Raw genomic sequence first — 24,938 nt, 5'->3', positions numbered from 1 at the left:
GTAGAGCTCTCCCAACAAGACATTGCTTTGTTCTTTCCCTTTACTAGAATATAACGTGTTGGGGCTTCATGGGTTAATTTCAGATCCTTCTCTTTTTTAACCTTATGCATCTTACTCCACTTAGATTCTCCAGGTCCCCACACACATCTTTCTGCCACTGTGTATCATAGGTTTTCCTTCAATAGCAATAAAAGGGAAAATCTCCATTGCAGATCACTTGCTGATTTAAAGGAATCAGAATACTAAAACACAAAACATTGCTCCAGGATTTCCTCTCCATTAGAGTGGGCTGCATTTAGTGTTGATTGTTATTATTTTTAATCAGATGTTCATAAAATTGAAGACCTGCATCACTACTGATCCAATCAAAATGTTTCTCCCATAACAAAATTGCAGAACAGATTATAGGGATTTTTACTGAAACTACCTTGAATCTCTCTGCTTACTGAAGATAAATACAAAAACCTAACCACTAAAATATTGGATGCAGTTTCAAGATACAAATAACTGATTTTGTTGTGCTACTTGGGTTTGTTTACTACGAAATTGCTGACATCTCTCTCAAGTTCATCTCATTACCAAAAATCAGAAAAATGAGATCACTAGTCAGAGCTCCTACTAATGTGATTTTGGTGTTAGAAAACTATTTTTTTAATTAGCCTCTCTTTGTTTACTTGTTGCACATTGTGTCGGGCTGCAGGATTGTCTCATGTCAGAGTTACAAAGCTGAGCATAACATAAATAACTTCTCACATCCCCCAGTACCTCTACTTCAGCCTGAGATCTCTGCAGACAGCAGGAATTTGCTTCTCCATAGCTGCACGCAGAGAAGCAAAACAAACTTTACGTTTAATTATAGGAAATTATTCTCTAGATGGGCTACATTTTTAAACAATCACTTTTGCAATACTAAAGGACTCGGCAGTTTCCTTTTGTCTTTAAAGATTCAATTAAAAGTATGTTTCAGAAATTAAATTACAGCATGAAATTAGCTAAGGGTATGAAATACTGCATTTGCCCTAGCATTCAGGGAAAGGCTCTACAAAGCAATTCACTTAATGGCTCCTAACATGTGATCTCAACTTAATAACTAAAGTGCCCTCAGCTAGCAGAGGATCTACTGGTGAGATACGCCCTATATAATCCACCCAAAGGAGAAATGGATTAAACTCAGGTAAACCTCATTAATTTATGGTAAACCCTATAGTTACTCTCAGTTTTGATCTTTTAAAATGTTACAGTTTTGTCCAGTAACACTCCTGTTGACAGGAATATTTCTGTGGGTTTTAGCTGGCTGTGGCCCTCTCAATCTTGACACATTCCAGAAACATCTGCCAGAGTCTGTTGGACGCATTTGTTTCTCTCTAGCTTTCAGAGAGTACTGCGGGATGTAATTCATCACAACCACTGGGGATACACTTCAGTTTATTCTTTGCTGTACTAATATAGGGAAGGAAATGAGCAGTCCCCTAACTCTTCAGCTGTCCCTTTAGTCACCTGTTGGGTACAATTTCAGCTCATGCTGTGAGCCGCTTTGTGCTGCATGTGCGCACCGGGTTAGTGTTTCAGAGGAATCTAATTTCCATTTGGGGTCCTCGGGTTCTGTGCAATAAAAAAATAAAATAAAAAGCAGTTCCACTTATGATTGCCTTCTGCGGGACTGAAGCAGCTCACTTTCGCAGGCTGCCGGCAGCTGGCACGGGGAGCTGCAGCGTCCTACACCAGCAGCACCCAGCACAGGCAGCCCCCAGCCGAGCGGGGCTGTCGCCAGCGCTGAGTGGTGCCCGCTCCCTGCCAGCCCCCCCGCTGCCCCTCGGCACAGGGGATGCCTGCTGGCTCTGCGTTCTTGAAGGAAGGCCCTGTGCTAAGGACACACTTGAAATGGTGGTTTGGTTTTTTTCTTTCAGTTGGTTGGTTTTGTGGTAGTGTTTTGTTTTTCTGGGGTTTTTAAAAATATTTTGAAGCAGATTTAGGATTACAAGTCAAACTAGAGTGGAAAGCCAGAAGGAAAAATAAAGAGTCTCAAATTAATCATAAAACCTACAGCTAGTAATGTCTCTGCAATCCATTTCTTCTCCAATTTCTCCTTACTCCCATTTTAATCCAATCACATGAAAACCTCATCAGGGCGTGTGCACATTCCTGTTTTCGTACAAGTGTTAGCCACTGATCTAGCATAACTCGGCAACAAGATGCCCATCACCAGACGTTTCTGTTGCAGAGGTGGCCTGTGCTGACATTCTCTGCTTTCAGGGGTATACCCAAGAGCAGACTTCTCTTCTTCAGGCTGAGAAAATAAACATCCCAATTAAATTTCTAAGCACCATACTATGTTTGTGCTTTGCTGTGGAGCGAAATAAATAAATAAAAAAAGCACGTGTAACCTGTCAGAAGGGTGCTGAGAAGAAGAATATGCAAAGGGAACAAACGCCTGCCAGCTGGGTGGGGCATGAAGTAATCTTTATTATTATTAACAACAGCAAAATCCAGCTGTGATTTATGGCCCTGGAAAGAGCAATGCACCGAGCTGTTCCGCTCAAAGAACATGTTTGTTTTCCTTTGACTGTATGAACAGGTATTGTTAAACAATGGATATTCCTGAAGGCACAGAGTCACTCATACTATTCTAATGCTAGCAGAGACCTTCAGTTCCGCGGGGTTCTCAGACCAGTGCTGCATGTTCCCAGTGCGTATTACAGACAGTTTTGGCAGAATTTGCAAAGTGCATGTGGCTGAACCTGCATGAACATGTAGGAGTGTGGCTTGCTGCAATTTTGCTACTTATGGGTCATGAGATTACTTTCTCCACGTCTTCTGTACTAGCATTTGTCCTTCAGGTTGTAACATGAGTTCTCAATTCATGTCACAGGCAATTACAACATTTGTCAGGTGTCAGTGAACTTCAGCATGGAGTACTTTTTGGTTACTGGAAGCCTTGAACCAGAACAGATCTATGCTTCAATTTTGCCAGTAGTCCTAGGCTAGATTTTATTAATGTTACAGGGCATACTAATTGTGCTGTTTTACTCAATGTATTTTTCCATTAATGAAGTCCATCCTAGATTATTGATAAAGACTCCATCTGGGCATGCTTCAAAACATTCTTATTTTTTTTAATCCAGTCTTCACAATAACAGTTTTGATTTATTTCTGCTTTACTCTATCAATTTCATAATATACTTGAAGACATTTTCCAAACAAATGGAAATCTTTGACGAGAAAGAGCAGCACCACCAGATCCCTAGTGTGTTGTGCAAAATATCCACTTCCCCACAGCTCTACATGCATCTCTGTCTTGCTAATGCAGGCTTTTTGGTTAGAGACAGTACTGGATAATATTAACTATCAGGTTAAAATTACAATCCCACATCCTATAGTTAAAGAGTAATAAAGAGATAGTGAGGAAAAAACCCATAGAAATAAAAATGGAATGGGAATGAATAATTAAAAACTGGACATTCAGATCCATATGCCCCCCAGCATCTTTCAGCAATGGTATGTCAAGGACTGTCTCACAGTGGCACAACAGACCTCCTCCAGAATGACTCAGTCTGCCGAGGAGGCCCAGCCCGTAGGTTGTATGTACACGTGCCCAAATGGAAATGGAACAAGGCCAGTTCACTCATTTACACAGGTGGTGAGACAGCCTCCTGTCTCCAATAACATGGATCCACTTAGACTGGATTTTAACAAGAAAAGGGATCTGTAACCCATTAAGATGTTCTCTGCGCTGTCTATGACCCCACACTTCTAATTACACTTTTAAATATAGCAAATGTATCCTGAGCAAAAATGCATCCACTTCCATAGTGGCCAATATATGTCTGAGCAATTTGCGGAATGAGGAAGGGGAAGAGATCATGTAACTTCCCCAAAAAAGAGTAAAAGTTGTAGGCAGGAGCCCTAAAATCATGGAAGATTTATTGAAAATAACATCAAGATTTAAATACCAAACTGAAAATGATTTGTGATTTAATTTCCTTGGTACTTGGAATTCCCAAGCAGGCTATCAGTCTCTACAATAAATTTTAAATGACATTTGTGGCATGACTGTCCTAAAATAAAACTTCTCAGAATAACAGCAACAGTATTATAATATAGTTTGCATTGTGTCTGTTGTTTATTTTGTGTGGCAATAATACAGGCGGCCATATGGATATGAGCATTTGGAAGGGAGGATTTGTTGGCTAGAGCATCACATCTGTTTACTTATAAATGCAACAAAAATACATTTGGAGGTCACTGACTGCACAACCATTTTACTTACTCTTGAGGAAAACAAAAAAACCCAACTATCAATGCTACTCTTTTTACATCAATCCAACTTCAAAAGAGATCTTATGATAGTTTCATGAGAAAAAGGTTTTGAAATCATACTAAAATTAGTCTCTATCACACCTTATCAGCCACTTCCACCATAAAGGTTATTTATCACAGCAATAATTTAATCTAGGATGAAATGGGTATGCAACATGTCTGGGAGGAAGATGATAAAAACAACCACTGCCACAGTTAAGCTTCCTTATAACACATACCCTTTGATTAAAGGGGCATATATGACTGACCTCATATCCAAAAAATCACATTCACTGAGAGAACTCAGATTTGAATTAAAAAAGAAAAAAAAAAAAAACACAAAAAACAGCACAACACAAAACCACAAAAAAACCCAGCACTGAAACACCAAACCAGTAACAACAGGTTCACAAATTTGTAATTTATAACATTTCAATAATGTGCTTGCAGGTATTTCAAGTGAGCGCCTCACCATGATCTGAAACATTTATTGCACTTCCTTCACATTTTTCATGAGTTCTGGCTGTAAGCATATTGTAATCTAGTAGGCATAAGTATTCCTGCAAATTTAGAAATGTGTAGTTCACTATGGAAAATTTCAACTACAGAGAAATGTTCAGAAAAAGAAGAAACAGTACTTCAAGCATTTTTTTTACCTAAAGTATTTTTCTGATTTCAAGACATTGTTATAATGAAATAATATTCATAATGTTTATAATGTTATAATGTTTATAATGTTAATAATGTTCATAATGAAATTATTTTTTTTAGGTTATTTTTTAGTTTGGTAGAAATCTTTTGGTAGAAACACCTCAGCATGTCCATATACTCTAAGATTACACGTTTTCTCAGCTGAACGGAGCTTTTGGCATAATCCCATGTATAGAAATATTTTTATATTTGCTTGCTGTTGCCCACGCTTGATAACACTTAACTTTTAGCTGAAGGACACATAACTCATGTCCTGTTTACAAAGGAACCTAAGGACAGAAACTACAGAAAACTACAGACACATAATACCCAAATTCAATTCCTTCCACAACCCTAAAAATAAAAATAGAGCAAGAGAAAAATATGATCTTACTTTTGCCGATGGGTTAGTCTTCAATATTTCATTTGCCAAAGGAAGGAGAGGTTAGGATGACAGCTGGTCATTACAATTCCTTCTTTATTACAAGAGCTTAACTCTGCCACTGGCTGGCTGGCCCATTTCTGCTAGCTTTAGCAGAGAACAGTGCTCCTAAAAGCTCCTCCTCTTGACAGCATCTGTCTGGATACTTCCCTCAACAAGCAGAAACAAGGCTTTCCACAGAGCCATTTAGGTGCTGGGAATGAGCTACGTGTAAGGGAAACCATTAGAAGTAGAAATTAATATTTTGATGGCTAAGTCCAGGATTTGGCAGGTAGAAATTCATGCCCACTAACACCCTCAGCTTTACACCAGAGCGGTGTAACAAATCCAAATGACAACTTCCCCAACAGAAACAGTAGTTTGAATGACACCGAAAACCAAGCAGCCAGGACTTTGAAAGCATACATCTCCTATGAAAGTGTACAACCCCAGCCACTCCCTATGATTAATGCAACATGCCTTGGCCTTCAGAGGAGGGGGAGGGTTCTTTTTTTTTTTCTTACCAAGATTTAACATTTATACAATTAAAAAAAGCGCTGCTGAAGTATTCACGCAGGACTACGTATAATAGATATAAAGTATCTAAATATATGTATTTCAATTATGGATGAGTCAGAAAGCAACTGCTCATTCTAACAGATGCCCTACGTAGACTCAAAATACTCACCTTTTCCCTGGCACCCATAACAGCTGAGGCAAACCTACCTTCTGTTCCCAGAAATGCTGCCTACGGCAGATATTGTATCACGGCAAACGTACATCTCACAGCACTGCAACTTTATTGCCAGTGAAAATGATACTGCTTCATAACTTTATTTGCAATTTATAAGCTCTGTGGGCAATGTGCCAGCATGTTCTCTTGGTCTGGACACAGCCGCCTGAACAGACGATGATCAAGTAGTGCGACCAGACAAATAAAAGATGGAAGAAAAAAGGTCTAAAAATTAGGCCCAAAATATATATACTAACGTATTTATTGTGGCTTACTCTCAGCTACTAATCAGCACATTAACCTTATTTTCTCTGCATGATCGCTAAATACCATACTAAAATTAGGTCAGAAATTCAGATCAGATCAGCTGACTCAGCCCGCAAGATCAGACAAAGACTAGTTGCTGTTTTTTCCCCAATCCAACACGATGTGTTTTATCCCCTGCAATGTGTGATAGATCCATACATTTTTCCCCACAATTAACCTATCAGAATGACACACGATGAGATAGCAATCGCACTGAATGTACAGCAGTGCTACTGAAGAAACACAACATTATGCATCCTTAGGAAGGCAAAACATACAATCAAATGCCTTTTTTTTTTAAGGTCATTTTTCAGATCTTGTTTCCAAACTGCTCAGACTAATGAATTTCAATAAACTTTTAAGTCATTCAGCATGGTTATGAGATGATTTAGGTAAATAACAGCTGCTTCCAAGTAGTGTTGTGTGTGAATACCACCACTTTATTAGAGAATAAGTTACTCATTATTATGTTGTTAATATACACAATCAGCCTGCTTCTAAAAGAGACCATCTGAACACTAAAATCGAATAGCTTCTCCAAAAATTCAATAATTGGACTATTAGGTAATTTTCAGTAGGTGCCAAAGACTTTTAGCTGCTTTACTTTGATTCCTACAAGCAAAAGAAAAGTGTTTGCTGGAACCCCCTCTCCTACTCAAAATCTACCTGCGATTAATCACAGGGGATGACTCCCTTGTTGCTAAGGAGATTGTTTTCAGCTCTTGGGAGTCTCCAGACTGGTAGCACTGTTATCAGTGCACATGCGCACCACTTGCTATCTAGGCCACGCTATCAGGAATTACAGATAGTATAAATACCTGCCAAGATAAAGTAAAGATATAAGGAAAATAGTACAGAACAAAGAAGAAATCAATAACCCTGTCCGCTGTGTTTCAATAGACAACAATGGTCTTGGATGAATCTCTGGAGGTTACTACAGGGAGCAGACTCAATTGCAATCAGCCTAAGTGACTTCAGACATCATGGTTCCTTTAGTCAAATCAGATGTTCTCCCTTAGTCTGCTATTGCTTTTAGTTTTCCTAATTGAGGGCTGATCATAAATATCTCATTTTACCTCTCCAAGTTTACACAAGAAAAAAAGACACGAATACAGCGTTTGCCAAGATTTCGTAAGGTGTTTTTCCTACTGTCTTTTTTCAGATGTATATTGTTTACCCCCTCAATATTACTGAGACAACCCAAGTGGGGAGGGGGTAGAAGGGACCACCTTTAGCACCTTTTAGAAGGGACCACCATCACACATGGCCTGCCACAGAAGAACGCTATATCCAGAAATCTTGATGCCTCCGATTCGTGTACATATACATGCTATTCCTCTGATAAACCCATTATATTGCTGGTAATCTTCCTTATGTCTTCTGACTCTGTATCTGGGGAGCACAGCACTGTTCTCAGTGATTTCAGCTCAGCATGAACAAGAATTTCGTGGTTTGGCTAAGCCCTAAATCATCTGCACTATCCAGAGCTCTTCATCAAATCACTGTGCCAAGATCAATAAATAAAACCACACAAACCAACCACAAGGTAGGAAATACTGTTACCACCATTCAGATTCAGTAGAGAAACTTGGCTAGATGACTATAAAGAACCAGGTAGGTCCACAACTTACTCTCTCATGCCCCAAGAAACTTATTCATAACAAAACCTGTTCTGGCACTTAGTGACCTTTACGGTCACACATACTAAAGTGCATGTAAACAGGTTAGCCAAAGCACAGCCTAATTAGCTGTCAGCTCTGAAGACTATATTCTGAATACATCTGTATACGTTGACAGTTTAACATAGTTTATCACCAAATGAAGAAGTTGCAACAAGGACTGGGGAATTTATTTTTCCAGCTAATCCTAAATTAATCAAATAGTGAAGTTTCAATAAATTCAAAATATTTACAAATTTGGTGTTTTGTTTTGTTTTTTTAATTATTTTCCTTACTGGGGAAGAGCCAGCCATGTAAGATGACAAAGTACTCTTCATCTCACTACTTTAAAACAGCAGTTTATTGACTAGCACTTTTATATGTGCTTACTTAGCAGATGAGACAGATTCAAATTCTTCCTCTGCTTCATGTAAGAGAACTTAACTTCCCTCTCCATCATATTAAGAAACATTTTGAGGTGGGTCTCACTACTGTTTCCTCTTGGATGGTTTGCAGTTTATGTAGCTGTTCAGTAATCTAAAGAGAGAGATGAACACTAAACAAAGATGGCAAGAATGAAACAAAAGGCATATCCAGCATAAATCAAAACAAACAAACAAAAAAACCCTCCTACATTAATCTGCTGCAAGGAAAAACATTTTCTCTCATGAAATTGTGTGTAGTATAGCTCCTGCTACAAGCAGCCTATGCCTTTGACTTCTCAATAGTTTGAATCCCCCTAAACATCACCCAAAAGCTGAGCTGACAACATAATAGTCCAGAAGGTTCCAAAACACACATTGCTTGGAAGCCATCAGATGGCTGTCATTATTCACCTTAGTTTCACATTAGTCTTATCCTCCCAACAAAATTAGTGACAATCCAAAAAATTTTACTTCCTGGAACGTAAAAGCAGCCATAATTTTGCTTTACATTGCTGCGTCTTCCTCCTCTGTCAAACTGTATGTGCTGCTCTTTTGCTTTAAACGTTCCATCAAAATTACCAGACTACCGAGGCGTTGCTGGAACATTCCCAGCACAGCATGTCTGCTATACCTGGATGTACAGTACCCAAGACGTAGCATAAAATTTAATCACTTAAACTGAAATACAGGATATTCACGCCAGGGGAAAAAATTCAAAGGACCTCCTAACAGTTTGTGCTCAAGCTATCCATTTGCATATGAAAGTTTAGCATTTGGATGATTTATCTGTATTACACAATTTGTCCCTCTTCTCAAGAAAATGCAATTTTTTTTAATGTGCAAGTACGTATATAATAAATATTTATATCTATGCCATTCAACCTTCTTTTCCTCTCCATGAGGCTGCAGAGATTTCATTGCTATCCATTGGCACAAGAGGCCAGGTCATCCAAGTGCTCCTCTCATTAACTGTCAATTAAAATTGTTGGAATTGTTCAAGAAGAGCCATTACAGGGTTCTACCCATCAGGGGCTTGATCCATTTTCCTTTAAATGATTGCAATATTTTTACTGACTTCAGAGCGTGAGAATGGTGAGGAAATGACAAACAACAGACATGATTTTTGTAAAACCTCTGAAGCAATTAAAGATCTTTGAAAATTTACCAGATTTAAAACATCAACTCGAGGACAGTCTATTTTGATCTGTGAGGCTGTCCCTGTCTTGCAAGAGCTCAGACCAATGCATCTTTGCACAAAGGACACACTGTGCATCTAAAAGCACTGAGTGGGTAAGGACCATTAGAGCTACATCTCCTGTTCCTAACACCTAAACTTTTTGTTGCAACTCAGACATGCTGAAGATGCCACACGTGCTCAAACTGAATACGTTTGGGTGGGAATACTCTCTTCCACTGAGGGAGGTAGAACCATTCAGCATCATGCCTACACAATGTAAAACACATGCAGTTAGGAGTCTGACATAGGCCGATGGTTTGTATTGCTTTTACCAGCAAACTACTTAGAAATCAATCAGTCTACACATATTTACCATATCTGAGAACAAGCCTCTCACTGTTCATTCATTCTGCCAGACCACTCATCTTTTTATCAAAATATTTACCGTTTTATTGCTTCTTCTTGTTTTCGGCGTTTTTCACTCTTTTCTTTCAAGTAAGCCAGGTTTGTTTCATTCCTCATGCGATCATTCTCTCGAGCAATGTCTGATGCATTCTGTATAACCAAGCCATCATAGGCCTTCATCCCCATATCTTCAATATACTGGAGAAAAGCGCCCAAAGTGACCTCCTCCTGATTAGAACTCATCATCTTGCAGGAGATAATGAACAAAGGAAAGCAACGTTTCCTGCAGGTTGAAAAACACATAATACCTTAATCAGTAGGAAAATAGCTTATGGTTTACGACAGCAAGATTGTGTCAATTGTAATTAACATCTCTGTAAGAGACAATTTTTTAGACTTTCTCCTGTCTAAAGGATAATAAACAAAGCAATTGAGAACACAGAACAGCATTACTTGAGACAAGAGGAGATAAAAACCAGGTGTCTCCTCTTCCAAGTGATGCAGATCCGTCCAGTTATACATTGTTCAAATCCCAAAAACATTTTCTCCCACCCCTTCCCTTCTCCTAATGCCCTTCAGTTGCAGCAACACTGACCTCCCTGAACCGCAGTTTGAATTGGACTGAAAAGGCTTCCATCCCAGGACAACAGGTTCTTTTTGCAATTTAGATAAAGCTGCACCAGAGCACATCATTAGATAAAACTCCTATTCTGCAGGATATTCCAAAGTTCAGGTGAAAAATACTGTTCTATTTTCTTGAACAAAAACGTTAAAAATTTTCTTTAGGTTCAAAGTCTGGAAAGAAACATTGTGAAATAGTTTCCTATACTTCTTAGTAACATAGATTTGAGCCCATAAGGTCATCTGTTGCCCAACAGCTTGTTAGCTTGAAGCTGGGACCTTCAGAACTCTAAAGTCCTTGAATTCTCCAAGCTTCTGTATTTCTTCCACAGGTATGGCAGACACTTGGATTTACCTCCAGCTAAGCAGCATGGAGCACAGACACACTTAAATCCCTAGGTCACTCCTGGCTCCATGGTAGACACCCCAGAAGCTCTCAGAAAGGCCCTAAATGTTTTCCACTCAGCAGCAGACACCCTGAGAGTCACAAGAACTCTAGTGTATAGACACATCAGTAAATACTACAGGTGACTAAAGGCAAGGTATAATTTCAAGAAACACACTGGCTAAATTCTATACAACCAAATTAACTACTGGTTTAATAAGTAAAATAGAACTTCAATAAGACAGAATAATGCCATCCTCTTATTTTAAATACTGATTACTGTAAGGTCCTGAGAATTATGATCTTGAGTGGCATTACCCTCACACAGCCCTGTGAGGGGGGTCCTCATCTTACAGACGAGGCAGAGGGTGACTGACGCACTGGCAAACGAACTCAGCTCTCTAAGGCACATTTGCTTCTTCACTGCTAGAGCATTCCTCCCTTCCCCGAAGAAGGGTGGTGTGACTTCTCGGAATCAGCCTGAGAACGGATGCCAGCCCTGCAACTAGAAGTGATCTTATTGAATAGGCAACGAGTATCCTGTCTGCACACAGATTTTAGGGGTAGAGTCCTGTGAAACCAGGAACAAAAGTGTTTCCTCCATTTCCTAATATACTGCCATATTTCTAATCTTTATTACACTGTTGGACAAGCAAAATTCTGATCAGGGTAGACACTGGTTCTAAAAAAAAAAAATAACAACAATTAAAAGCTCTTATTGAATCTATCAATCCACCCTGGGCCTTCAGGCACAGCCCTAAACATGAGAACAGAATGCTTTTACATCCACGGAGTAAGCAATCTGCAAGACATGAAAAGAAAAGAGAAATATTTTTTCCCTTCTTTAAATTTTTTCCCTGTTTTTCATCACTTGAAGTGGCAATGGCAAGATGCAGCTGGTTTCAGGCAGTTAATATTTTAAAAGGACACCAGGTTTTTTTTTTCCCTTTGTTCTGTGTCTCTGTATCAAAATTATTTCTGTACAATTGTAACCTGACTGTTAAAGTCATGAAGATTCAAAAGATGCAAAGGGTCTGCTCCTATCACCTCTTCAGCCTCCCAAGACAACTTTTTCTATCAACTAAGACTGAACATAAGCACAAGGCTGATGCTCAGGGTCACTAAATTATCTTAAAGGATTTTCAGGCATGGGTTTAGGTATCTCCTACCAATCCCTGCAGGGTAAAACCAGTGAGGGAGGTCTTAGTGTAGCCCAACATGCAAGTTCACACAGCTTTCATGCTGGAAGTGGTTAGAAGTCCACTGGGTTGCCATATACATTGAGCTATCCTATATAGTCATCACAAGCATCACAGTATCTGCAAAGGAGTGAATTGGGAAGCTGGCAAAGAGCTAAACAGATTCTGTCAATGCTACTGATGCTCCAGTAGACGTAATTTTAGACCAATTCCTAACCTTTCTGATTAAGAAAAGTAAATCTAGATACCATAGCCCCTTCCTGGGGGTCTCTGTATACAGCACGAAGACTACCTGATTAAAACCAATGCTAACAAACAGCATAGTTGGCTCTAACTCCACTGTCTCTAAATTTCTCAAATGGTATCCGCTTTTTGATGCTTCAAATCTGGGCCATTTCCCCAGTAGATTTTTATTTCACTCTTTGGGTTTTTTTTTGGTCTCCCCCCCCCCTCCCCCCCCCCCCCAAGTTGGGACTTCTAGTAAAGCCTAGTTTCTGCATATATTGAATTAAATTCAGATGAACCTGTACAACAGAGAAACCCCACCCTAGCGACCTTAATGGCAGTTTTGCCATTGATTTCTCCAGGGATCAGATTTTACTCCTGAAGTATAAAATGGAATTTTATACTGAAGATAACTTCAGCAGGCTTTCAATAAATGGGGTTCTGATCCATTTTTCACAGAGACATAAAGAACTTGATCTGCTTAACACCCTTTTTTATGATAACAATACTGCATTTGTTTCCTCATTGTTTCCCTTTCCTTTTGGAGGTCAAAAATGAGCTGATACTTAAGGATATGCTGAGTCTCCTTTTATTATGAAATTTATTTTTCATACGAGAGGATAAAGTCATTCCAATTGGACAAAGACTGAAATAAAAAAGCCTTTATTCTGCTGCACGCACTGACCAGATACTTTATACACTGATTTATCACTGATGTTGTCTATTATTGAACTCATGTAGAATGACAAAGATTTACACACTATTTAATAAACTGATGAAGACATATTCTTCGTCCTAACAGGAGTCCAATCCTGCAACAGTACAGAACAACTGTAGCTACTGACCTCCTCCTGTGACTGTTGATGCTTGCATGCTTGCGACACCAAATTCAGTTTGGGATACTCCTGGACGTAGAGCTGGAAGGCTCCCAGATATTTCAAAATTTTGAATCAGCTCTTATGGCATTAACTCTGAAAAGCATCTATACCAGTAGCAAGCATTTTCTGGATCAAAAGCTGCGTATCTCCTGCATGCATGGTATTTTACAGACTCGTTGCATTTACTAATATTGGACAGTTGTACGGGCCACACTTAAGCAGGGAATAAAAATGCAAACAGCTAGGGCAAAAAGCTTAACTAATCACTATAAACATTTTTACAGTATTAGTATTCCTCGTACGGCACACTAGGACCGATTTTATTTACAGGTATTAATGCCACTTCGGAGATACCATGTTACCTTAATAAGTATGCTTTGTAATTGCCCATCAAGTCCCATGCACTGCCTGCTTGTCAACTTCCTTGGAAAATGTGTGGACAGCATTAATCAACTTTTGATCAAAGGTTCTGCTGACTGGTAAACTCAGGTAGTGAGCAATTCCTAGCCATCTGCCAGAGCAGATACAAGTACAAGCAAGTGTTCTGTTTGAGTACATTTATAATTGATTAAAAATATGCAAATGCAAGTTGTTAAATAAGTGATATAAGCTGTAGGTGAGGCACCACCATTTTGGTACACTTAACATGCACACTGTGGTCAGGGATTTTGTTATCTGGTAACAAGGACCATACAGGGTCACCTGTGTATTTGCAGTCAAATTGTTTTCAAAGCATTTGTTTTCTGAAACCAAGCAGCCCTAGAAAATTGTAACAGGAAGTTGCTCCATTTGTGAAATTCTTTTGACACTCCTTTCTCTTCCCCTCCTCATTGTGAAGGAACAGAAAGACCCCTGGATTTTAGCTATTGAAGTCAACAGAAATTGATTGGAGGAACTTTGTTGTAGTGTTCACTGAATATGAGCATTTTTGGAAATTCACCTGTGTGCAAGGACACAAAGAAGGAGTTCTCCAACATGTTCACTTTGCCTCTTAAAGGTCAAACTAACACAGTGTGAAACCTTACTGAGAAAAAAATGAACGCGCAATCATGCTTGCTGGCACCTGTCTCTTCAGGTATCCCCACATCAGAGGGACATTGGCAAAGAAGCAGAGAGCAGCTCGCAGGATTGGGTTTTTTTCATTTTTTTTCCCCTTCCCTGCCAGTGCATCTGGTTTACTGGCAAGGGCAAGCAGTCCCCTTACTAGTTTGCCTAGAAATATTTACGTAACTAAATTCAAGATCTTTGTATTGATTCAGACACAATTTCTATGTGAGAATAATGCATTGTGCTTCAGAAGACTGTTGCATACCTTACTTCTAATTTAACTGTTTGCTCTGCTGCCAGTGTACAGCATTCTTGCTCAAACCCACCTCCTTTTCATATGATCAGTGTGCAAAAATATTGAATTCAGAATATAAGGAGTAATCAACTCAATATCACAGTATCAAAGCAGCCCTATATGTTAGTATTCAGACATGCAGTTCTCCCTGTTATTCATGAGGATCCCCAAAATACCAGTTGCTTTTCAGCATGCTTGACAGCCATAAGCTGCAGCTGTGCTGCATTGAAAATTGGCAGTCCTGACATTAAACTGAAGGAGCTTTTTGAAGTAATGACAAAGGCACTGATTGCCTTCTTGCAAACCAGAGGGATTTATTTTTTTTTTAATTTTAACATAAGAAAACAGAGCTTGTAAATACGAGAGTGGGGTTGCCCAAAGTCCTGAGTCCAACCCCTAATTTATAAAGGTCTACACACCTCTCCCATCCTGCCTGTCTCCCTTCCAAATACTACCTCCTCTCTTTGATAACACATCTGCTTTCACATTACTTGTCAATTCCCTCCACTGAATTTGGTATAACAGAAAGATTCTGCACAAATCAAGGATGCTAACCAGCCATTCAACCCTCGAGTTTGAGCTGTTGCATTCTAGTTTCTTGCAAGGCAGTAAGAGCAAAGTAGACAGACCAGCCATATCCGATTTTCACAAACTGCTGACCACAGCAGCACTAATAAGGACCTAATGGTATTGGGTGTACAAAGAATACTTTCACTGCAACCAAGAAAAATTCAGTCATGGAAAAATATACTAGAGACTACTTTGCAGAACTCAGTCTCTTATCATAACTGAGCCTTATACCAAGCAAGCTTCGAAATACCCAAACAGTCGAATGTGATGAGACAAATTACTAAGAAATTCTTAGAGTTGCATTCCCTGCTCATTCTTAACAATGAGCTGGCATTGCTGTTTTCACACAGTGATGTATTAAATTCTAATGTCAAAGAGGAAAGACCTTCTGAAACAGGTTGCAAGTTTCCTACTATATAACATTTGACAACGCTTTATGCAGATATTTAAAGAAGAACCACTGCACTCATTCAGAAGTACAAAACAATACTTTGTATTTTGACTGGGGTTACAGATTATATACCTTGTCCTCATTATACAGCACAGCATGAGCTCTAGCACCTAGGTGAAATCACTGAAGCTAAGTAGTACTAAGCCCTTCACTTAAAGAGGTTAAAAGTGTCTCCTTCAGTAGAATAAGAATGCTACTGCATGGGTTTAAAGAAATAGTCCATTTCTATAGAAGTCCCACCCTTCATAGGTGAAAGTTATGCTCCCTGTAATTTTAAGAACTGAAAAAAAATACCCTAAGCCTTGAATTTTGGCTCCCTTGCTAGTGCCTTCTGAAAAGGAAAAAGATTTTTACTAACAATGACTCCTCTATGACTCTAGAACGTAAAGAACTGTTGTTTACTTTGCAATACAGCAACACTTTTATCACTTTTATCCCCTGAGGGGATCACTTTTATCCCCTGCTTCCTTCTAACCACACCGATGTCAGACAATTACAAATCTAGATTCAGAATGGCAAGCAGTTAAATGCAATTATGATATTTTATCATCCCAATATTATGTGGAAGACTTATGAATAACAAGAAATAAAACCACACAATGCACATAGGCATATACACACACATTCTGTATGCAAACAAGAGTGTATTTGAACTCAGAAGAAAGAATTAGCTTCTCACTGATGGATGTAATTTTTTTTTCCTCCTCAAGAAAATGAAATGGAGATTTCACTACCACCAGCATCATGTGCATCATGTTAAGATGCTGTAAAATATTAATGGTGCAGTGGGTCTGATAATTTCAAACATCTATATTAGTTACTTATTTCAATTAATTCATCAGAAAATAGCAAAGAATGTTTTTAATTATTTAACAGTGCTTTTTATGAACAAAAAAATCCAGCTACAAAATGTCTCTATTACAAGCACAATCAACATGTGAAGTACAAAAAAATAACCAAATAGACTTCAGCTTTTAGTTTAGCAATGGCTTGATTAATACCTCCTAAAAATACATGCAACTTCACCATTACGCATTCTGACTACTCATTATTTCATTTGATAATACTATTTTTTCATTCTAATTAGCACCATATTTTGTTAGCATGCTCATATAATGTATTAAAATATGTACGTACCAAAATTTAAGTCCACGGGGACTGCTAAGTGCAATAATCAAAGGTGACTTTTGCCTGTAAAAGCCCTTTCCTGTGGTTATCTCAGTGCAGTCGGAAGGGATATTTCAGCACCATAAGAAACAGATTTGCAGTTAGGCTCAGTTTTTTCTTCAGTTAAAGTGCATTAAATCTTGTTGGCAAAATTGCCCAGATTGTAGAATTCGACATCACTATAAGTCAGTGTGTTACGTTACAGATCTTCTTAACATACGATTAAAATGGCATGGAAAGTTTGGCTTTTAAAAAATGCAGTGGCAAGAGAAGACAGGTGCTTGCTTCTTTAAATCCACATTCAGAGAAGAGAGGGTACAGATAATGGGAGGGTATAAACAACACCCTGCTTTGAGGTCCAGCAGAGAAGAAACTGGATGATTTTTACCCACTTTACAACATAGAAGATTACAGCACCATCATATGCACTAACACAGAGATTTCTAAGGTGCCTCATTTGAATATGTTCCGTGGAGACAAAAAGAACAGAATATAAGGAATAGAAAACATCCTATCCAAATGGCTTCTTGCAGCAGGAAAGATGCTCGCTCTCTCATTGCCACTTAGAGAAGGTCTGAGGCAGTCTAGCTTGTGGCATCGTCTCTCTCTCTCTCCCCCGTGACTACAGGCAGGCTTGCTCTTCCCAGCTGCCTTAGTCTGTTGATGCTGCTGTTGATTAATCAGGGATTCTCAAACAAAGAGCAAGCCTACCTTCGGGTGCCAGCAGGACTGTGGGGCTCCTCTCCTGCTGCAATCCGGCTGCCCTGACCCCCCGCGCAGCCAGCATCCTAGCACCTCGGACAGCTCCCCCGCGCTAGGCCCATTGGCGGGGGCGGGCGGCGGGAGCGGGGACGCGCCGGGAGCGGGAGCGCGGCGGCTGCTTCTGTCCTCGGCTCCGGCGGCTGGGGCGCTCGGCAGAGCCTCTTAGCTAGGCAACTGGCTCTCTCTTATCTCCACTGCACTCAGGTCTGATTAGCAAGTCATCCAGTGAAAAAAAAAAATCTGCATGAACAGCAGTGTACATCACATTTAGTCTATAGGTAGGAAAGAATATGAAACAACGCCCTTCCCCCCTCCTTCTCCCTTCCCAAAAAAAAAGAAATTGTTCTTCCACGGAGAATGTGTAAGTTAACCTTTAGCCCATGTTATGGCTCAAGGAAATGAGCAGCCACTTAAAAGGAACATCTAAGCCTCAGTTTGATACCTCATATTGATGTATCTTTTGCACTCACCCTCACTGAAAGCAGTGCAAGGCACACAATTACTGCTGACGCAGATTAGGCTGCTGCTTGGGGAAAGAGGGGAGGAGCTTCTTAACCTCATCAAAACAACCTCCCACCACCTGCTCCCATTGCACGAGAACAAAACTATGCTACTCGGACAGAATGCATGTGACATTTGCACTGTTTTACTTGTATTGATACGAGATGCACACTCTGGAAAGAAGCATTCTGTTTGAGAAGCATTCAGAGTGAAACCACACAGTTTTATGCTCATCCAGAATTCGTGAGTGTAATGGCTTGGAAGAAATCACTTCCTTTTTCCTGAACTGGATCTGTCTGTGTTATAGCTCCTCCTTGCAGAATATGTGCAGTTTTGCTTTCTCTCCCCCAAACCTGCAGCCTGGACACAAAGCAAAAGCATTCACTCCCTGCGCAAAAGCCTGTTAAAAGGGAGATGTCTGAATGCGCACAGAATGTGTTACCCCATTGTTAAATGCCATTTCATTCTTCCTCTTTTCTTAAGTTACAGGCACATTTTTCTCTTACATAAATCTTGATTCTGATGTTACAATAACAGTTGAATTTATTTCTAAAACTAATAACAGAAGTTATAGCCATGGAATAAAGTCCTTTCAAAGAAACGTATGTTCACATGAAAAGCAGTGCTAGTACATAAATTAGATCTCACCCACAGAGCACAGGAGAACTTCCTGCGTATTTATTACTCACAATATCAAGTTTACCCAACATTCAAGACCACTCAAGATAGCCACCTAGACACACTGCAAAACATAGTGATGCCCTGTGGAACCGTAGCCTGAAAAAAGCCTGATCCTAAAGCTCCCTCTCATATTCATTAGTCACTCACTCACTGCTCACTGTAACAGTGTGTGCCCAGCACACCCCTTGCAACCTGCGAAACAGGGCAGTGAAGCTTACACATAACATCTCCAAGAGACCATGTCAAAAGGATGGTTTGACAAGGGTTACAAAGACAGAAGAATGGGGTCTGAAGATATGGAGGGTTTTTCTTTTTGTCAGGGAAAGAGATCTGGAAAGGAAGTAACTATGGTGTAGAAGAACTGGAGGCAGTCCTGGAAGGAGAGTTCTTTCCCTAGCCCAGAGGCTTGCCCACAACTCTGCTTCTGATTTTTTCTTCCTTGAAGTATATCTTAAGAAGAGCTGTGGCTGTGCAGTAATTGGGGAATTATTTTATTTTAATCAAATGGAGATTTCTGTCACATAATAGCCCCTTTATTTCCAATACTCCCAGAATTTCAGACCTTCCCTGTTTCTGTCTGCCCCAAGTCACGCACCAAAACAGAGAATTTGTCCAGTCATACTTCCATCCATGTTACTTTAACAAAGATATCACTGTAAAGTCATTACAGGTTCATAAGCAATTTGAAGAACTACAAATTTTAATCCACAAGTGTGAAACACTTGGCTGTCTTCACCACATGGTTCATGCCAGTAACTGAACTCACTCAAATACAATTATCTTCCGGACTACATTTGTTATTGCACCTTTTGGCAGTTTCCACATCTTATCATTCTTGAACCAAGGCTCCTGGGGACCATATCTCCATCGGCTCTGGAAGGAAATGTCCTTTTATTCCTTCCAGTAGCACTGTGGAAAGGGCACTGGGGGAATATCATGAGCTCTGCAAGGCTGGCAGTTCCACTCCTGGTTAAAGCACAGAAAAGTCTCTCATCTGCCTCCACAGCCAGATAGCATCAACCGACGAAAAAGCACCTACAGGATCAATCATTGGACTTTCTGTGTGGATGGCAAAAGAGCTGGATCAAAACCCAGGTAACATGTTTTGGGGGTTTTCCCTCCCCAAGTTTTTTACAGAACAGTCCTATAATCATCTTTAAACATGTTTAATGACAACCTTAATGAAGGTGGAACTGGCTTTCACTCCTTCATTATAAAAGAGGCCTAATCAGTACAAATATATGCACCTCCACAAATTACTACCGGTGTTCTCATGCAGAGGTCTACACCAGGCTTCCTGGTCTCCAGACAGCTAGCAGTGGAGAACCATTCATTCCTCTTAGTAGCAGCCAATCCCCTCTCCCCATCTTTCTTGGAGGTTACAACCACACAGAATTCTAACAGATGTAGATTATTTGCATTTGCTTTGAATTTCTTAAAAACTTGTGCAAGGCTTCATTACATAGCATGTAGATAAACCCATTTTATTTGTTTATTTATGTGTATATACATGCTCACACACACGCATATGTAATATATAAATATACATGAACATGAGGAGAGATGTCACTTGACCTGTGGTTGGCATTTGCAGTGGGAAAAGAGAAGATGAACAATCTGCTGTGAAAATGCACACTGGCAACTACTTAGTCTTACAATAGTTGCGGGCTACCACAACCTCTGCCCGACCATGCTGAAAGGCTGGAAGCACACACTATATAAATAGGGAGAAGGCAGACCTCTGCAGGAGGCTCCTTTGCAAGGAGATGACAAGCCCTTTCAGGCTCAGAGACAAGTGGATTTGCAAGCCTGAAGACTGCAGGCACCAGAGAGACAAAGGGCTTTCAAGAGGAAGAGAATATTCATTTAAGATGCTAACTGGCTACTTAGTGGCTGAGAAAGACCGTCTGCCTGTCTCTGAAGTAAGGGAAGCTTGAGGACAAATGTATTAGAGTTCAGTGCTATTGACTCAGTCTTTGCTTGGTTGGTGAACAGAGGAGGAATACTCCTCAAGAAAAGGAAACCCCATTGTTTCCAGGTCTAAACCTGATAACACATGACTTGATGCAGGGACGGTTATGTAATTATTTACATTTACGAGAGTCAAAAAGGACAGGTTTCTTCACTTTGAATGCACCACAACCCCAGATCATTTGAAGCTTCTCCTCAGAAGGCAGTCCCACGACAGATTTTTATGTCTGAACTCCAGGCCACAAATTAAGAGTTCCATGAATGGAGTCTCCATAAGAACTAAAAAAAAAAAAACACCAAACAAAACCCAAACAAAAACAATTAAAACCAGAAACTGAAGATTTAAACATGGAGATTCCTGACACCTAACCAAGGGGAGTGTGGTAGGAACCTACACTCCCATATCCAAACTCTGCATCCCAGTGAATGAGAAGAGAGAGGCTACTGAACAAAACCTGTCCATGCAGCAACCAAATAAGACAAGGTTCCTATCAGGCAGATTTTGCAAAGACCAAAGGCTTGGCAGACTCATCACAGAGGAAGCTAATGGTTGGCTGTTTACCCACACTTAAAAATATGAGACCACTAAGATGCTGACGTGTGGCGATTACCATGTCCCTTGGCTAAGCTAAGCGCAACTTGGTTTTCTTATTTCTTCTTTACCCCAGCTCCTTAGCTTCAATTACTTTTTCCTCTTGTGTGCTTAGTCCTGATTCTTAGTTTCTATTGCTGCCAGTCTGCAATTGCTCTAGCTACTTCATGCCCCTTGCAGTATTGATTCCTTGCCTGATCCCTGGCCATATCTCTTATGATAGGTCTTGCTACTATCCCTGACCTTTCCAGCAGTTCTATTTGGCTTTTCTTGACTCCAGCACCTGGTATCTAATTCTAATAAGTTGTAACTGTTAGGACCAAGCCAAGTATCTTAATTTCATGATAAAATGTTCTCAGGAGTGAGGCAAGTGAAATTTTCAATGACAACCTTACCTATGCTGCATCCTAAGTCTTGGTTTAGCAATCACTGTCATATGCCCTTAGCACTGAATTGTGTGTGTGTGAAAAAAGATGCCTAGATTTTTATTCTGATTTCAACCTGTTAATAAAAACTTTTACATGGCAGTGGGTTAATTCAAGGAAAATGAATAGAAAAACAAACTATATCCAAACCCAAGCACAGTGCTCACCATAACCTTGATCTTAAGCAACTTTCTCAGATTTGGTTTGTTCATGCTCTTAGTATCTACTTGTGATCATGCTAAGCAACATGAAAACCCCAGGATCTATTTGCAATTAATTTTCAACATGATATGCTGAAATACTAAATTGAGCCTTTAAGGCCACTTTTCCCAAGTTGTTTCATTCTATGCCCCAGATAAGCTTTAACATTCATGTCTTTGCCCCTCAAGCATTCTTAAAACCCTGGAAGTTCTTCTCCCAGTTGCTCCTTCTCCCAGCCACATGTGGCTCCTTTTGCCCCTCTCTCCCTCCTCACACATAACAGTGCTGTCACAACAAGTAAAACTACTCACACAGTAAGAGTAAAGGAAGCTCTTATTGTTCTATCTCCACCTTGGCATTTATTTCAGATATTTCACATCCCTCTGTAGCACCCTTTCACTTCCCTAGAGCACACTGGCTCTATCCCTCCCAGCAAATGACTATCCACAACTGTCACACAAATTTCTTTTCAGAGTACTAAGGAGGTTTCTTCTAAAGGTACAACAGTAGAGGGGTCCCCACTCATGTAAAAAGCCAATTAAAGTTAAATGCTTAACTGCCATCTGTGCCTTTAAGAAAAATCTCTTAATTTTCCCCAGTGATCAATTTTTTTCACGTGGGACCAATTTTGCTGTTATTGCTTAGGCAAAATTCCCATTGAAGTCCACGGGGAACTTTGCCTGAATACAAAATGTGGAGCAAAACCCTGCTCTTATTTGCATGAACCACAAATCACAAAGATCATGTCCTGATGCAAGTGATTTATCCTACATGACAGCTGGTGCAACTGGGCTATTTTTAAGTATGATTTGTTGTAAAATATTTCATTATATTTACCATTCAAAAAAAAGAGTCAATTGGTTCTTTTTTCCTAAACTGGATTAGATTGAAAGATTCTGGCTGCTTTCCAAACCCATTAATTACTAAATGGTACATTTTCAACAGAAATGTTAAGCTATAAGTAGTTCTTCTGGAGCCAGTTAGCTCCTAGCTAAAACCAATTAAAGCTGGTAAAGATACGTTTCTATGGTCAGGTCCCAAATACAGACATCTGTATTTATACCACAGTGGATGCTGGCAAAATCCTCCAACATAGATGCAGTTGTACCAGCAAAACTGTGCTTTTAGTGTTTAGCTCATACTGGGGTAGTAGGTGGGTTTATTATTCCAGGATAAACCCAGGTATGTCAGTATGGTTGCACTCACACTATGCTCTATTTCTCCTATAATGGCCTCGATTTTCTAGCCCTAAAGAAGCAATCTTTATCCTATGAAGTATAAAGGCAAGGCAGTTTAAGCTTGCTTGTCACCCCCCACACTGCTGCTCGTTCCCATTACGTGATGTGTGGCCTTGCAGGGAACTGGGTCATGGAAATGATCCAGAACAGAAATAATTTTGGGTGGGAATGAGGGAGAATCCAAAAAAAAAAAACAAAGAGGAGGGTGTTCTTTTCAACCAAATCACTTCCTTGCAATACACAATGCAGAGGGCACTTCACAGCGTGAGAATGGTACCCCTGCCAAAGTGGCCGGTGACTTTTAAAGTGAAAAGTCCTTATGCTACAGACACTACTAGTGTGCTTAAGCTTCTATCTGAAAATGACGCCAGCGCCCAAGCAGCACACATGCCAAAGCTGTTGCACTGAGACCTGGCCTGCTGAAGCCTACAGAAGCAAAGAAAATCCTGCAGGCGGTCAGGGAGCTGACAGGCAGTCCTTCCTGCCCTAGAAACTCCACAACAACAAATGACAAGCACATGCAACCACTCGACTACTTTAAGGCAGGCAGAGAAGAGTATGTACACAGTATACAAATGTGACCATGCATGTAAGTTGCAAAAGTGCTTTACGAGAGCACTTGACAATCTCCAGGCATTTCAAATTTGCGTAAGCCAGGACTGCAGCTAAAAAAAACAGAATCAAGAATGCGGCTCTGCTTTCCTCCCACCCCCAGCTATTCCTCTGGCCTTCTGCTGGCACAAATGCCGCTTGGCCGTGTGGCGAAGCAGATTGGGAAACTGATCAAGCTGAGAACTAGCCTGGGATTTTGGCACCACATGGATGTTATTACTTGTGAGAGGACCACCCTGCCTATGCAATCAGCGGGCAGCAGAGCGCCAGCGCGGCCCAGCAGATGGAAGGCAGGCCAGTTGGGTCTCATTCAGGAGCAGCCAGCTTCTTGCTTTCATCTGAGCTCCTCAGAGACTCAGCTGTGAACAAGGAGCTCCAGTGAGCCCCACATCATTTCCAAACTCCGGAAAGAAAAAAAGTGCCTGGAAGCCCACAGACCACAAGATCTGTAAAAGCAACCCGTGATGAAGTCTAGAGCAAGAGGTCTGGGAATAGGAGTTGAGAAACTTTCCAGAAACTTGAAGCCTCCTATCTGCACTCATTAATATAATCTGCAATTTTTTTTCCAGCACTACAGGTAAGTCAGTCCCCTCTGGTTAGGAAATGGGCAAAGATAGGGCAAAGTCAAAGTTGCTCACTTTCACCAAAAAAGCATCTAGGCCACTAAATAAAGGTATGGTAAATACTGACAGACTGGAAAGACTCAGAGAAGTACAGTTTGTAATTTAGGACTAACAAATTGATAAATTCCTCTATTAAATAATGTAGTTGTGTTATGCACATTAAGATAGTATTTAAGAGTAAATTGTTGCTGTTGGCTAAATTCTAAGGCATTAACTCTATATAGAAACAAAAAGATGCTATTTATTCAGTAAAATATACTTAAGCTTTATGAACACCACCACTATATAATGTATTTTTCAAATGTGTTGTTTTCAGTACTTAATAAAAATCCACATGAAATATTTGTTGCTACACACTTCAGGATGGGCCAGGAAGGCAAGTG

At 40.0% G+C, this 24,938-nt stretch overlaps 1 protein-coding gene across 3 annotated transcripts in view; it reads right to left on the bottom strand.

The window, feature by feature from the left end:
* Positions 1–18,233, bottom strand: part of NYAP2 (neuronal tyrosine-phosphorylated phosphoinositide-3-kinase adaptor 2) — a 146,258-nt gene extending 128,025 nt beyond the window's left edge. Inside the window, exons 1-2 of one of the 3 annotated variants that reach the window (XM_074591635.1) lie at positions 17,661–18,233; positions 10,152–10,394 (exon numbers count right to left, since the gene is read on the bottom strand). In XM_074591635.1, coding sequence (XP_074447736.1) covers positions 10,152–10,357 — 206 coding nt within the window. In that variant the 5' untranslated portion in view covers positions 10,358–10,394; positions 17,661–18,233. Of the gene's footprint in view, positions 1–5,380; positions 5,513–10,151; positions 10,395–16,919 lie in introns of those variants that run through there. The other 2 variants (XM_074591634.1, XM_074591636.1) reach the window with 2 other exon arrangements.
* Positions 18,234–24,938: the final 6,705 nt, after the last annotated feature.

Source organism: Larus michahellis, chromosome 6 (assembly GCF_964199755.1).
Source record: "Larus michahellis chromosome 6, bLarMic1.1, whole genome shotgun sequence".
NCBI lineage: Eukaryota > Metazoa > Chordata > Aves > Charadriiformes > Laridae > Larus > Larus michahellis.
This window is presented reverse-complemented; position numbering and strand designations above follow the sequence as displayed.